Source organism: Berghia stephanieae, chromosome 2, assembly GCF_034508935.2.
Source record: "Berghia stephanieae isolate SIO BIC M18660-M18661 chromosome 2, UCSD_Bste_1.3, whole genome shotgun sequence".
NCBI classification, from domain to species: Eukaryota; Metazoa; Mollusca; class Gastropoda; order Nudibranchia; family Aeolidiidae; genus Berghia; species Berghia stephanieae.
The window spans coordinates 25956413-25970842 of record NC_088361.1 but is presented as its reverse complement, the minus strand read 5'-3'; the positions used below and the strand labels follow the sequence as shown (position 1 = coordinate 25970842).

Below are 14430 nucleotides of genomic sequence, written 5' to 3'. Positions count from 1 at the left end.
AGCTCTAATGACCGAAAGCAATTATGGGTTTGATTTAACAGTGCTATAATAGACAGTGCTGTGCGATGGTTTTTCCAATACGCCCATAACAAATTGGGTTATCAGACCTGTTAACAAGTATACGTCAGTTAGAATATAAATGTAAGCAAGCTATTATGATTATCTATTCTTTTCTCTTTGCCTATAACAAACTTAGTGCTACCTATTTTAAAGCATGTATGAGACCCACATTCACAAAACGATACTCTATCGGAGTGAATTAAATGCTGGAAATTGAATCATCGATCTAAGATATGAAATAGGAGTTCAATTTATACACTATTGAATAGAAGAATATTTATGTAGTTTCTTGATGAGAAAGACTAACGTCTCGTGTTTCTTATCATTTTGATTTTAAATCTAATTGTCGGCATCTGTTTTACCCGAGGTGCACATATTAGCAGGTCTGATTGTCGAACGCAATTATGGGCTTTGTAATGGACACTATTTTGCGTTGGTTTGAGAGTATTATCATTACGACGATGAGCCCATAACAATTTGGGTTATCAGGCCTTCAAATAAATGCACGTCGGGTATACTCCCAAAGAAAACAAGATCAATGTGATGAGTCACATTAATAGATTTATAATAGGCCTACAACGAGCGTCCATTTAGTGACACTGAGCTGCTCGAAGCTGTGGACTGTAAAAAGTAATATACAAAAATTAACATAACAGCTTTTAAAAAAAATTAAAATACCAAACCGGAACACTTTGGGCTCAAGCTCCTTCTTCAGCCAACATAAAAAAGCAAAATAAAACATAAATATATTATTTAAAAACTCGGATAGACGGCGGAGAAAAAAATAAAGACGTCCTTTCTAATGTTTTTTTTTTTTCTATGCCGTCAACCGAGCTTTTTAAGTTATATATTTCTGTTTTTAATTGTTTTGTTTTAGTTATTGTTGGATGAAGAAAGGTTTTGAGCCCGAAACGTTCTATTTTTGGTATTCTGTTCTTTTTTTAAAGCTTTTATATTCATTTTTGTTTGGTCAAACTAAAGAGCATAAATTGCTCTTACGAGTCCAGATAGTAGTGGTGCTGAAGTTGTGTCAGTCGAATAAATGACTTCTCTCATTTCCTATAATGGCCGTGCTTTTCCGAGCATGATGAATTATTGAGTCAAAATGTAGCATTCAATAAAATAATAATAATAATAATAATAATAATAATAATAATAATAATAATAATAATAATAATAATAATAATAATAATAATAATAATGATGATGATGATGATGATGATGATGATGATGATGATGATGATGATGATGATTGTCACAAAGTGACAATGCCAAAGAGTGAGTCGGTGGTCTGCAGAACCTCCGTCCCAGTCAATGGCCTTAAAGGGTTGCTAACGTCCAACAAATTGACCAGCCCAACAAACTAACAATCAACGAATGATAAGTAAATTTTCATATTTCATATAATTTATTAATGCAAATTACTCTCTCACACTCTCTCTCTCTCTCTCTCATTCGCACATGTAATGACGAACACTCAATTCACGAGACAGTAACGATGAACGTGGAACAATGAATAAGTCACATAAGTCACTAACAGATTTCACAAGAAGGTGGGGCCCCTTACCTTTACAGAACACATAGAACACAATATGAACTGTCCGTCACAGGTCCGTCAGGGCTTCTTCCTCTTGTCGAGATGATGCAGTCTGTCGTCCTTTCTTTCTACTGTCACAATTCGTACTGTCCAACCTCTCTTTGAATCTAAGGCGTCGGCCTTATGACAATACAACTAAAATGTCCACGGCTTTGGCCGGATATGAACAATATTCATATGGTATAATATCGATGGCATCGGCCAAGGATAAGGCTATTAAAATGTTCTGGCTTTGGCCACAAATCAAACGAAGAAAAGTCTTACATCCAAAATTCAAAAGGGTTAAAGTTAATTCATATAATAGTTTCTTTGGCTTTGGCCCCAAATCAACAGGCCCACTAGAATGGGAAAGAAAACAATATTTAATTAACCATATAAAAACAAAAGCAATAATACTTAAACTAGATCACCTTTACACATATCACAACACTATAAACTTCTCAACACGTGGTCACTGCCCAACGTGCTTGGCACAAACTACTAAATCAGAAAATCACTAGTATTAATTAACTCATAATATAAGCAGAAAGATTGAATTAAATGAATAATTCCACCAACCACAAGGCCTGTAACAATTAAAATCACAATTTGATTTTAATAAAATTAAGTACAACTCTTGCAAAACAGCATCGGCTGAACTTTGCATAGAGACTAAAATACGTCCGAATCGTCGGACGGCCAACTGGTGAATGGGAAGGATGAAAGTTTTACAAAAACCAAGAAACAGAATTTTAAAAGAAAAGAAATACTTAAGAGAATGGTCTCTCTTTGTGTGCCAGGAAATGACTCAACGGGAAAATCCATGACCTATGACATTTCCGACCATAAATTAAAACAACTTAAGCGGTCCTACGCAATACCAAGATCAGTCCCTATATCTATTACACAGAACTCAACAACAAAAGGACGTATACGACATGATCATCACAGCAGGATATTAAGTTAGACATTACGAACTAAGAATAACATTGGGATTAGCGTACACAATAAACTTAAGATAACATTAATAATAACATTTCGTGACACAGCCCCCTTCTTAAGACAAAAACACGATTTTTGTTACAATAATTTGAACGAAATGTTCACATCCGAGACAAGAAATCCGGCCCATGGTTGTCAGTTCCCTTAACAGACCTCAGGGTGAACCGATACTGACTCAATAACAGAGCCCAAGGCATGAGTCTGCCATTCTCGGACTTTGCTCGATTCAAGTAAAGAAGAGGCGCGTGATCTGTCTCAATGACAAATTGTCTCCCGACCAGATACGTGCTCAACTTCGGTATTGCCCAAACTAGAGCAAGACATTCACGCTCCACAACAGAGTAACGTTGCTCCCTTGACAACAGTTTCCTGTTTACATGTTAGAACGCTCTACGCTTTGGCGCCCCCAGACAATACGATTCATCTCTCAAGGGAACAGTCCCAAGGGGCACTTTGGGTATTCGCCCTATAGGTGCCGATCGCTGACATCGGTCACACGACTGGCAAAATCTCTGGACATCGGTCCACACGCTGGGCCAGAAGAACTCGTTGAGAATTCGGTCAGTAGTCTTCTTTGCAGCCATGTGCCCAGACCTTGGGTCTAAGGTCCTTCGGAACGACCAATTGTCTCATGACATCTCTATGATTGGTCCGCTTTGACCTAAAATACCGGACGAGGACACCGTCTTCGAAACCGTACCAAGTCTCGTTAGATCGGCCAGTCTGTCTTACCTCTCCGGTCTGTGCCATCTGCATGCACTTCATCAGTGTCTGGTCGTTAGTTTGTTTCTCCACTAACTGCTTGACAGTGATATCGATATTTGACGCAATCGGCGTCGTCAAGGGCTTCTTGCCCTTCTTGTGCGCAGCGGACCTCGTGTCCACCGCATTCACTTCCCCTATGGCAATTCCTGGGCATTTTGCATTGGGAATATTCCCGACAACCACATCATATAATGTGTTGTCCATTTGCATTGCCGAAACCGGCCCATCGTAGTATGGACATCTCAACTCCGCCTCTACCACGGAAGCTGTTGCAATGCTACCATCAAGGAGCGAAACCGGTACCTTCTTGTCGCTCACTTTATCTGGTGACAATATTCCCTTGCGTACCACCACGCAGCTACAACCGCTGTCACGCAGAACAGTCACACGCTTCCCGTCAATGAAGCCTGTTGCCACTGGCATACGCGAGAATTGATGGTTGTCATCGGCTCTGCAAGCTGCAGAGATCACGGGTACAGTGCACCCACATTTGAGTTCCATGGAACCGTGGTGATTTTTGCACTCTAGTTCTGTGGTCAATGACGCCGCAGTATGGGATACTCGGTCACGTTTCTTCCAGCATTTTTCTTCGGTGTGACCCCGTCGTTTGCAAAATGCACAAGTCGGAACTTCCGCTCGAAGAGCAGAGAGCTGGTGTGGCTTCTGTCGGCAATCGCGAGCGATATGACCAGGTTTGGAGCATCGATGACAAGTCACCCGCTTGTCCTTCTGAGCCCTCGTTGGACTCGTCTCCACTGTCTTCATTTGACGCTCATCCTCCGTCGGCTTAATTGTCAATGATGGCTCCTTACTCGTCTTAGGCATGGTCGAGTGAGGCCTAGAATAGGCGTTCATCGCACCGTGCGCCTCCACATAATTTTCAACCAACTTGACCACTTCTTCCGTGTTCCCAGGTTTCCTTTCCTTGAGAAACACCTGTAAATCCCGGCCACATGAATTGATTAGCTGCTCCTTCAGTATCAGATCTATAATCTCTTCAGCGTCGGATTTGTTTTTTCCCCGCCAAAGAAATCCACCTGTCCAGGTACCCAGCAATTCTAATCTTAAATTGGCCCATACGCTCTCCATGCTCTGGCCTACTTGTACGGAAGCGTGCGGCAAACCCATCCTCCGTCAAATTGTAGTGCGCGAGCAGAGCGTCCCTGACCTTCCCGAAGTCTTTGGCATCGGCCTCGTCCATACGGGTATAATCTTCCAGGGCCTTTCCGGACAGTAGGGCACCCAGGTGGGTTGCCCAGTCAGAACTGTGCCAGTTATTGGCAGAAGCATGCCTCTCAAATCGCGAGATGTAACTTGAGACATCATCTCTCCTATCATCAAGCGGCGGTAGTCGTGGGCTCTTCCCGACCGACGACGACGGCACATGAGTCCCGGAGGAGGCATGAGTTGGATGCTGTACCTTCAGTCTTTCCAACTCCAACTCTCTTTCCAAAAGAGCGGCTTTCAGCTCCAGTTTCTTCTCTTCGCGGGCGCTCTCCTCCTTTGCCGATTCTCGATCGTGTTCTCTTTGCTCTCTTTCGTGCTCCCTTTGTTCTCGCTCGTGCTCCCTTTGTTCTCGCTCGTGCTCCCTTCGCGCCTTGGCCTCATTCAGAGCATCCGTCTTGCGAGCCTCTTCCTGCTTTATTTGTTCATCTACCCATTTCCTTAAAGCCTCACCTTCCAATGCCAGTTGAGCACCGAGTTTGATTAATTTCTCAACATCCATGATGGTTCAAGAAGGGAAAAGACAATGTAGTTCAATAAAATGAAGCAAAGAAGTTAAAACACTTGAGCAAGCAAGAGAAACTTAAAAACAAAGTCTTTGTAATTATACAAATAGAAAATCAGTCAACAATATCAACTAGTGGAAATGTATATACCTTCGGGTATAACTAACGAATGAATTTAAATATTGCAATAATTACTTACTTCAAACAATTATTATTTCTTCTCGCCTTTAATGGCAAATAAGATAATCAGCGATGATGTGTAACAGCACTTCTCAAAATATAACAACCACGGGGATACAGTAGGTATCGACGCTCCCTGTTCCCAACTCAGTTTAAAATAACAAGTCAATCTGACCCAATTCACGTAAATCTCAGCCACAGACAACTGGTTTAAGATAACCAACAAGTGACAACAATAACAGAAGGTTGCAACTTAGCCGATGTCTTTTAACAAAAGGCAATAAATCAATGACAGTGCAAGTTCATATTCAATGTTATGGGATACGACTTTACAGTCTTACGTCAGTCAACAAAATATAAACTGTCTTTATAAGTGAGTAACAGGTGAGGTGAGAGTCAATTACAAATCACTCCTGATCATCAGTATCAGACAAAAATCACTCTGTTAAACGTCAGCAAAACTACCCGGCAGCTCCACCAAAAATGTCACAAAGTGACAATGCCAAAGAGTGAGTCGGTGGTCTGCAGAACCTCCGTCCCAGTCAATGGCCTTAAAGGGTTGCTAACGTCCAACAAATTGACCAGCCCAACAAACTAACAATCAACGAATGATAAGTAAATTTTCATATTTCATATAATTTATTAATGCAAATTACTCTCTCACGCTCTCTCTCTCATTCGCACATGTAATGACGAACACTCAATTCACGAGACAGTAACGATGAACGTGGAACAATGAATAAGTCACATAAGTCACTAACAGATTTCACAAGAAGGTGGGGCCCCTTACCTTTACAGAACACATAGAACACAATATGAACTGTCCGTCACAGGTCCGTCAGGGCTTCTTCCTCTTGTCGAGATGATGCAGTCTGTCGTCCTTTCTTTCTACTGTCACAATTCGTACTGTCCAACCTCTCTTTGAATCTAAGGCGTCGGCCTTATGACAATACAACTAAAATGTCCACGGCTTTGGCCGGATATGAACAATATTTATATGGTATAATATCGATGGCATCGGCCAAGGATAAGGCTATTAAAATGTTCTGGCTTTGGCCACAAATCAAACGAAGAAAAGTCTTACATCCAAAATTCAAAAGGGTTAAAGTTAATTCATATAATAGTTTCTTTGGCTTTGGCCCCAAATCAACAGGCCCACTAGAATGGGAAAGAAAACAATATTTAATTAACCATATAAAAACAAAAGCAATAATACTTAAACTAGATCACCTTTACACATATCACAACACTATAAACTTCTCAACACGTGGTCACTGCCCAACGTGCTTGGCACAAACTACTAAATCAGAAAATCACTAGTATTAATTAACTCATAATATAAGCAGAAAGATTGAATTAAATGAATAATTCCACCAACCACAAGGCCTGTAACAATTAAAATCACAATTTGATTTTAATAAAATTAAGTACAACTCTTGCAAAACAGCATCGGCTGAACTTTGCATAGACTAAAATACGTCCGAATCGTCGGACGGCCAACTGGTGAATGGGAAGGATGAAAGTTTTACAAAAACCAAGAAACAGAATTTTAAAAGAAAAGAAATACTTAAGAGAATGGTCTCTCTTTGTGTGCCAGGAAATGACTCAACGGGAAAATCCATGACCTATGACATTTCCGACCATAAATTAAAACAACTTAAGCGGTCCTACGCAATACCAAGATCAGTCCCTATATCTATTACACAGAACTCAACAACAAAAGGACGTATACGACATGATCATCACAGCAGGATATTAAGTTAGACATTACGAACTAAGAATAACATTGGGATTAGCGTACACAATAAACTTAAGATAACATTAATAATAACATTTCGTGACAATGATGATAATGATGATGATGATGATGATGATGATGATTATGATGATGATGATAATAATAATAATAATAATAATAATAATAATAAATAATAATAATATGATGATGATGATGATGATGATGATGATGATGATGATGATGATGATGATGATGATGATGATGATAATTGTCAATGTGTGTTTTATAATTTATATTCACATAACTTTATAAAAACTTTCAGACCAGATGGCAATTCTACTTCAGTATGCAGCGGTGCGGGTACGTGCAAGTGTGGAGTCTGTGAGTGTGATGATGGATTTAGTGGTCCGTTCTGTGAATGCAATGACAAAGCTTGTGGGAGCTACCAGAGAGAAGTTTGTGGAGGTAAAATATAAACTCTGTCGTACTATGTAATGAAAAGAGGGGGGAAAAAAAGTAGTCCTTCAGAGCCTTTAGGCCCATAGAGCCGGAGTGTATCCCTTTTTCTATATCGTGAAATGGACAATCGCAATTGCTTGCTATCCTTTGGATAGGATGCTAGTCTGTCACAAAGTACTTTCCACCAGATCTAACAGACCCAGCTACCCAATCACTGCTGGGTGGACAGGGAGAGTAGAAAAAAATCTCGACTGCACCCGGGATCGATCTCGGCTAGGTGACTTGCTCAAGGCTCAAGGTAGTCGAACTCGGTACTTTTCGGATACGAAGCAAAGACCATACCGCTGAGCCACACTGTCCCATGATGATGACGATGATGATGGAGATGATGATGGAGATGATGACGATGATGATGATGATGATGATGATGATGATGGTGGTGGTGGTGGTGGTGGTGGTGGTGGTTGTGGTGGTGGTGGTGGTGGTGGTGGTGGTGGTGGTAGTAGTAGTTGTGGTTGAGGAGGCAGCCATGCTGATATTGATTTGAATGTTGTTGTTGTTTTACAGGTGTCCGAGGTCGATGTGTGTGTGGGAAATGTGCTTGTGAAGAAGGTTTTACAGGCAACGCGTGTGAATGCCCCACGTCCAACAGAACATGCATTCAAAACGGGGTAAGATATATGATAAGATTACGATTGTGCGGCTATGTGGTCTAGAGGTATGACATTGATGTATAATATTAAGATATTATGTTTTTTATCTAATTGTAACGAGTTTATAGATAGTATGCTAAGAGGCTCACAACATCGCCATCCGGAAGTATAACGGACCAACACACAAAACTATGTGTAACCATGAACTTTTATAGTCTGGTTAATACAAAGACCCGAGTGACGTCAACTTCATTCTATCTATAAAGGAGTCGGTAAACTTGTAAATGCGGTAAAAAGGAGGATTTTTTTTTAAATTCTTAATTTTTATTAATACTGGACTATAATGAAGAACAAAATTGATACATAATGCCATAAGGATACATAATTAAAATTCGTTGATACACAATATTATTAAAATGTGTTTTTATCTAATTGCAGGAAGTGTTAATGGAGTCGGTACTTGTAAATATGGTAAAAAGTGGAATTATATTTATGTATATGTTTATATATGTATATGTTCATTAATTCATTGTTATTATTGCTGGACGAATACAATATTGTTTTTTAACGGTCATTGATACGACATGATAATACTATTAAAATATGTTTTTATCTAATTGCAGGAAGTGTGTAATGGAGTCGGTACTTGTAAATGTGGGAAGTGTGAATGTGACAAGAAATATACGGGGATGTTTTGCCAGAACTGCTTTGTAGGTCGATCTTGGTGTTGATCATGTCTTCTCCTCCTCCTCCTCCTCTTCGACTTCCTCTTGCTCCTCCTCTCCCTCCTCTCCCTCCTCCTCCTCCTCCTTGTCTTCTTCCTCCACTTTCTCCTCCTCCTCCTCCTCCTCCTCCTCCTCCTCCTCCTCCTCCTCCGCCTCCTCCTCCTCCGCCTCCTCCTCCTCCTCGTCTTCTTCCTCCTCCTCCACTTCCTTCCTCCTCCTTCTCCATCCCCCCCCCCCCCCCTTGTTTTTTTTTTTACATCCTATTCCTCCTCCTACCGCCATGCTTCTACGTGATCTAGTGGTATTACTCTCGCCTTCGGATTGGAAAGTCCAGGTTTTGAGTCCCGCTCTAAGCGGAGCATAATTGAGTCCTTGGAAAAGACTATTTACTCACAGTCTCTCACCTTACTCATGTGTAAAATGAGTACCTCGCGTTTAAAAGCGTTGTTTCTGTCGAAAAGATAATTACTATTGCATAACAGGCGTCATGTCTCGTCCTCCATGTTTAAGTGTTGCTGTTGGCTAGGGATCCCCCCCCCCCCCCCTTGTAAAGTACTTTGAACACGTTAAGTGGATATTGAGCTATATAGATACTCGAGTTAAATGCTTGAGTTATATAAACATGATCTTCATCATCATCATCATCATCATCATCATCATCTTCATCCTATATTCTTTTTGAAACTTATCCAGCTCCAATTCTACAAAAGTGGTGATTGCATGTAGGTTTGGTTTTTTTTGTGCAGGTGTGTGGGATGACCCTTGTGACGTAGAAAGCCACAGGGCTTGTGCACAGTGTGCTTTGACCGATGCTGACAGCGCAGATTGTCCAGCTCTTGGATGTCCTGAAGTTGAACTTGTCAACAATTTTGAGGGTAAAAATTTCACACACTTCAACTAGTCTAGAGTTGGCTCTGGCAAAATAAGGATTTTTTTTTTTTTAATCTCTAGAGAAATACAACAATGTGGAGAAGAAAAAAAGTTTTCATCCAGCATTAAAATCGATTTAGATAGAACTTGTGCGGCTATGTGGTCTAGTGGTATGACACTCGCTTTCGGATCGGAAGATCCTGGGTTCGAGCCTCGCTCGGCGCATAGTTGAGTCCTTGGAAAAAGGCTCTCTACTCACATTCTCTCACTGCACTCAGGTGTAAAATGAGTACCGGGCCGTTAACAGCGCTGTTCTATCCGAAAAAATCTAACATCGCCTAACCTACGTCATATCTCGTCCTATATGTTAAGTGTTGCTGTTGGCCTGGGAACCCTTGTAAAGCGCTTTGAGACTTCGAATGGATATTTATTGCGCTATATAAAAACTCTTATTTTTATTCCCATTTTTTCACCTGTCAACTGCCGTACTCTGGAAAGACACGTATTATTTTTTTTTAATTAGGCCAGAAAACGCGTCCTTCGAATAGCGACAACCGATTTAAATTAGCCTCGTCTTGACAAAAACTCTCAAACCTGAGGCCTTTTAAATTCGTGTCTTTCCAGAGTACAGAGGTGAACTCGTTAAAAACTTTTACCTTTTTAAAATCGCATATCCAGGCAAAGACGGCAGAGTCTGTTCGATCAAACAGTCCGATGGATGCTTTCTACAATTTGTCACTCAAGCCAGTGAGAGCAATGTGACTTTATTTGTCCAAAGAACTAAAAGTAAGTAATAATTATTGAATTTTGTCATATTCGTCACATCATTTAACCATTCACATATTCATTATGTTCTCTCTCTCTCTCTCTCTCTCTCTCTCTCTCTCTCTCTCTCTCTCTCTCTCTCTCTCTCTCTCTCTCTCTCTCTCTCTCTCTCTCTCTCTCTCTCTTGAGCGCCCTCAGGGTCACATAGCTGCATTATTGGGAACCGTTCGAAATGCCCAACACAGATGTTGAAGAGTATTATTATTATCATTACTATTATTATTATTATTATTATCATCATCATCATCATCATCATCATCATCATCATCATCATCATCATCATCATCATCATCATCATCATCATTATTATTATTATGATTATTATTATTATTATCATTATCATTATTATGTTTTATCATTATCATTATCACCATCATCATCTTTATATTGCTTTTATATATAAAGTTGGGGGAATCCCCATTGCTCAGTTGGTAGAGCACTCACTGCACACGCATAGGGACCAAAATCAATCCCGAATGAAGTCGAGATTATTTTTAGTGAATTCTGACGGAAAGTGCTTTGCGATAGACCACCGTCCTATCAAAATGGTAGTAAACAATTGCTTTTGTCCGTTTCACGCTATAGAAATTGGGATAAACTGCGGCTCTATGGACCTAATGGCTCTGATAGACTGCTTTTTCTTTTTTTACATTATAGGAAGGGATTTATCTCATGTCTATAAAATAACACAGCTGTCTATTACAAAAACGTTACGTTAAGTCCGAAGTCTGCGACCAGCTATCAGAATTTTTAATATCTACCCCCCCCCCCCCCCCCCCCCCCCCCCCCCCACCACCACCACATTCAACAGTACTTAATTGTAATAACAAATCAATTGAACTTTGAACTTTGTTTAGCTTGCCCCCAGCCTGTCAACATCATCCCAATAATAGCAGGAGTAATCGGAGGTGTGGTGGCCATCGGCATTCTCATGTTGATTCTCTGGAAACTTCTCACCAGCGTCTACGACAAAATCGAGTACTCTAAATTCCAAGAGGAAGTCAAAACCTGTAAATGGGCTCAAGTAAGTTTATCAATTCCTGGTTCTTTGCACTTCTCCGATTTTTATCCTTCTGTGGTTACTTTTTTTTTTTTTTTTTTTTTTTTTTTTTTTTTTTTTTTTTGTAAACACGTTTATTCAGGTGATTTTTTTTTCTTAAATTTATTTGTAAAAAAACACGACTGACCATCGACGTCACACACACACACACACACAACACACACACACACACACACACAAACTCTCTCTCTCTCTCTCTCTCTCTCTCTCTCTCTCTCTCTCTCTCTCTCTCTCTCTCTCTCTCTCTCATATTCACCTATACACATACAATACATACACATGCTCCCATTCATGAGATAAAAGCATAATAAGCATAATGGGGAAAAAATATAGTTTTGAGTTTGTTGGGTTTGAAGTTTCGTGGAAAATCCTGCAAAAGGCCTGTAAGGAGAAAGTTAAATGGTCCTCTGATAGAACAGATGGAACGAAGTTGACGTCACTCAGCTCTTTGTTATTATTTTTAGACAACCTGTTAGTGATATGTTCTCAGTAAATTGCATCAATCAGACTATAAATGTGAAAGGTGACATACAGTCTTGTGTTTTGGTATGTTAAATTTGGCTGGTTGATCCTGTGGGTATTTTACCTTAACGCATTACATCTATAAATAAAACATTGCGATGATCACTGAGTGCAATGAATTTGTAAAAATGCGTTATTAATGACATAAATGCTAGGTTTGTCTATGCTACAAAGAATTTGCTGGGTTTTTGGGGAGTTTTTGTTGTTTTTGTTTTGTTTTTTTTTGGGGGGGGGGGGGGGGGGGTTGTTGATTTTTTTTCTGTTTGTTTGTTTTGTTTTTTTGTTGTTGTTTTGTTTTTGTTTTTCTTTTGGGCGGGGGGGGGGGGGGTCTTTTTTGGGTTTTTTCTGGATTTTTTTTTTTTTTTTGGTTTGTTTTTTTGTTTTGTTTTGTTTTGATTGTGTGGTTTTTCTGTTTTTTTTTTATTTATTTTTTGTTTTTTTTTTTTTTGGAGGGCTTTATTTTTTATTTTTTTTAAGTGAAAGGCATTTTTAATAGTTGAATAACTCTTTTATTTGCACATTTTCATTTCAGCAAGACAACCCATTCTACAAAGGAGCGACAACCACGTACAAAAACCCGATGCTTGACACAAGTCAGCCTCTTGACTGAATCGAAACGCCTGTCAAAATTATAATTTTGTAAAGACTCGACAGTCATGAAGAAATATTATTTCTGGTTCCCTGACATGAATTAGAAAATGTTAATGAAAATTATTCGAAATGTTACGATTTGCTCTGTTCTGACATTGATGTGTTATGATTCGTTTTACTTCGTTAATGATACGTTCCTATTCGGCTTACTTCGATAAAGATATATGATACGATGATAAACTTTACTTTGATACTGACAAGCTACGACTCGCTTTGCTTTGATAATGACATATTATTTTAACCATGACTTTGATGAGAAAATATAACCATTTTCTCGGCATTGATATAAGCGAATACTACAAAACATTCATTTGTCATTCTCATGAAATTAAAAAGAAACTTTCTATAACGGTTGCATAAGTTTAAAAAAGTACTTTTTCCCCCTTGTTTTGATTTGTTTTATTTAAGGAGGGCTTTTTTTGTTTGTTTGTTTGTTTGTTTGTTTTTTTTGTTTTTGTTATTTTTTTGTGTTTTTTTTACTTGTTCGTTTTAGTTTTTAGTTTTGTTTTGTTTTGTTTTTTTGTTTGGGTTTGTTTGTTTGTTTGGGTTTTTTTTGTTTTTGGTGTGGTTTTTTTTTACTTGTTCGTTTTTTGTTTTGTTTGGGTTTGTTTGTGGGTTTTTTTGTTTGGTTTTCGTTTCTTTGTTTTTGTTTTGTTTTTTTTTTTTTGTTTTTTTTTTTTTTTTTTTTTTTTTTTTTTTTGGGGGGGGGGGGGGTTGTTTGTTTTTATGCCAAAAGTTAATAAAATTAGAAAAATTATATCAGTTGGATTTTAAATTCACCTAGGATACATAACTGACAGTTTAATTCAAAAGCCATAATGTTAATTGTAATAATACAATACATACAAACTCTCATCTATGAATGGCTTTGTATTTTTTGTTTAATTGAATACTTTGGTTTGCATATGATAGATGTTGTCATGCATGTAGAGAGTAAATAGATAATAATATTTATATTCATTCTTACAAAAAGAAATGTAAACGGAAAGCTAAGAAGAAGAAAAAGAAGAAGAAGAAGAAGAAGAAGAAGAAGAAGAAGAAGAAGAAGAAGAAGAAGAAGAAGAAGAAGAAGAAGAAGAAGAAGAAGAGGATGATGATGATGATGATGATGATGATGATGATGATGATGATGATGAAGAAGAAGAAGAAGAAGAAGAAGAAGAAGAAGAAGAAGAAGAAGAAGAAGAAGAAGAAGAAGAGGAGGAGGAGGAGGAGGAGGAGGAGGAGGAGGAGGAGGAGGAGGAGGAGGAGGAGGAGGAGGAAGAAGAAGAAGAAGAAGAAATAAAGAAGACTGATGAGGAGGGGAAGAGGAGGAGGAGGAGAGGAGGAGGATTTTGAAGGAGAAGAATTTGGAATGAGAGGAAGGAGAGAGATATTTTAAATAGCAAGCATAAATATTTATCGAAAATTGTTTCATGTACGAATCCAATTATTGATATTTATTGTTTTGTCAATATTGTTCTATTTTCCTCTGAATATTGAGTGCCAGAAGTATTTTGTGATAATTCTGTTGTCGTTCATGGTGATGATGATGATGATGATGATGATGATGACGACGACGACGATGACGACGATAACGACGACGACGATGATTATATCAATAATATGTGTACC

General features: G+C 38.8%; 1 protein-coding gene across 1 annotated transcript in view; it reads left to right on the top strand.

The window, feature by feature from the left end:
* The window catches only part of LOC144963906 (integrin beta pat-3-like), a 62763-nt gene extending 48942 nt beyond the window's left edge, over positions 1 to 13821 (top strand). The window contains exons 17-23 of the mRNA XM_078897852.1: positions 7374 to 7516; positions 8078 to 8181; positions 8787 to 8877; positions 9635 to 9763; positions 10437 to 10544; positions 11441 to 11607; positions 12698 to 13821. Of these exons, the coding sequence (XP_078753978.1) occupies positions 7374 to 7516; positions 8078 to 8181; positions 8787 to 8877; positions 9635 to 9763; positions 10437 to 10544; positions 11441 to 11607; positions 12698 to 12775 (820 nt within the window). The 3' untranslated portion in view covers positions 12776 to 13821. The remainder of the gene's footprint in view (positions 1 to 7373; positions 7517 to 8077; positions 8182 to 8786; positions 8878 to 9634; positions 9764 to 10436; positions 10545 to 11440; positions 11608 to 12697) is intronic.
* Positions 13822 to 14430: the final 609 nt, after the last annotated feature.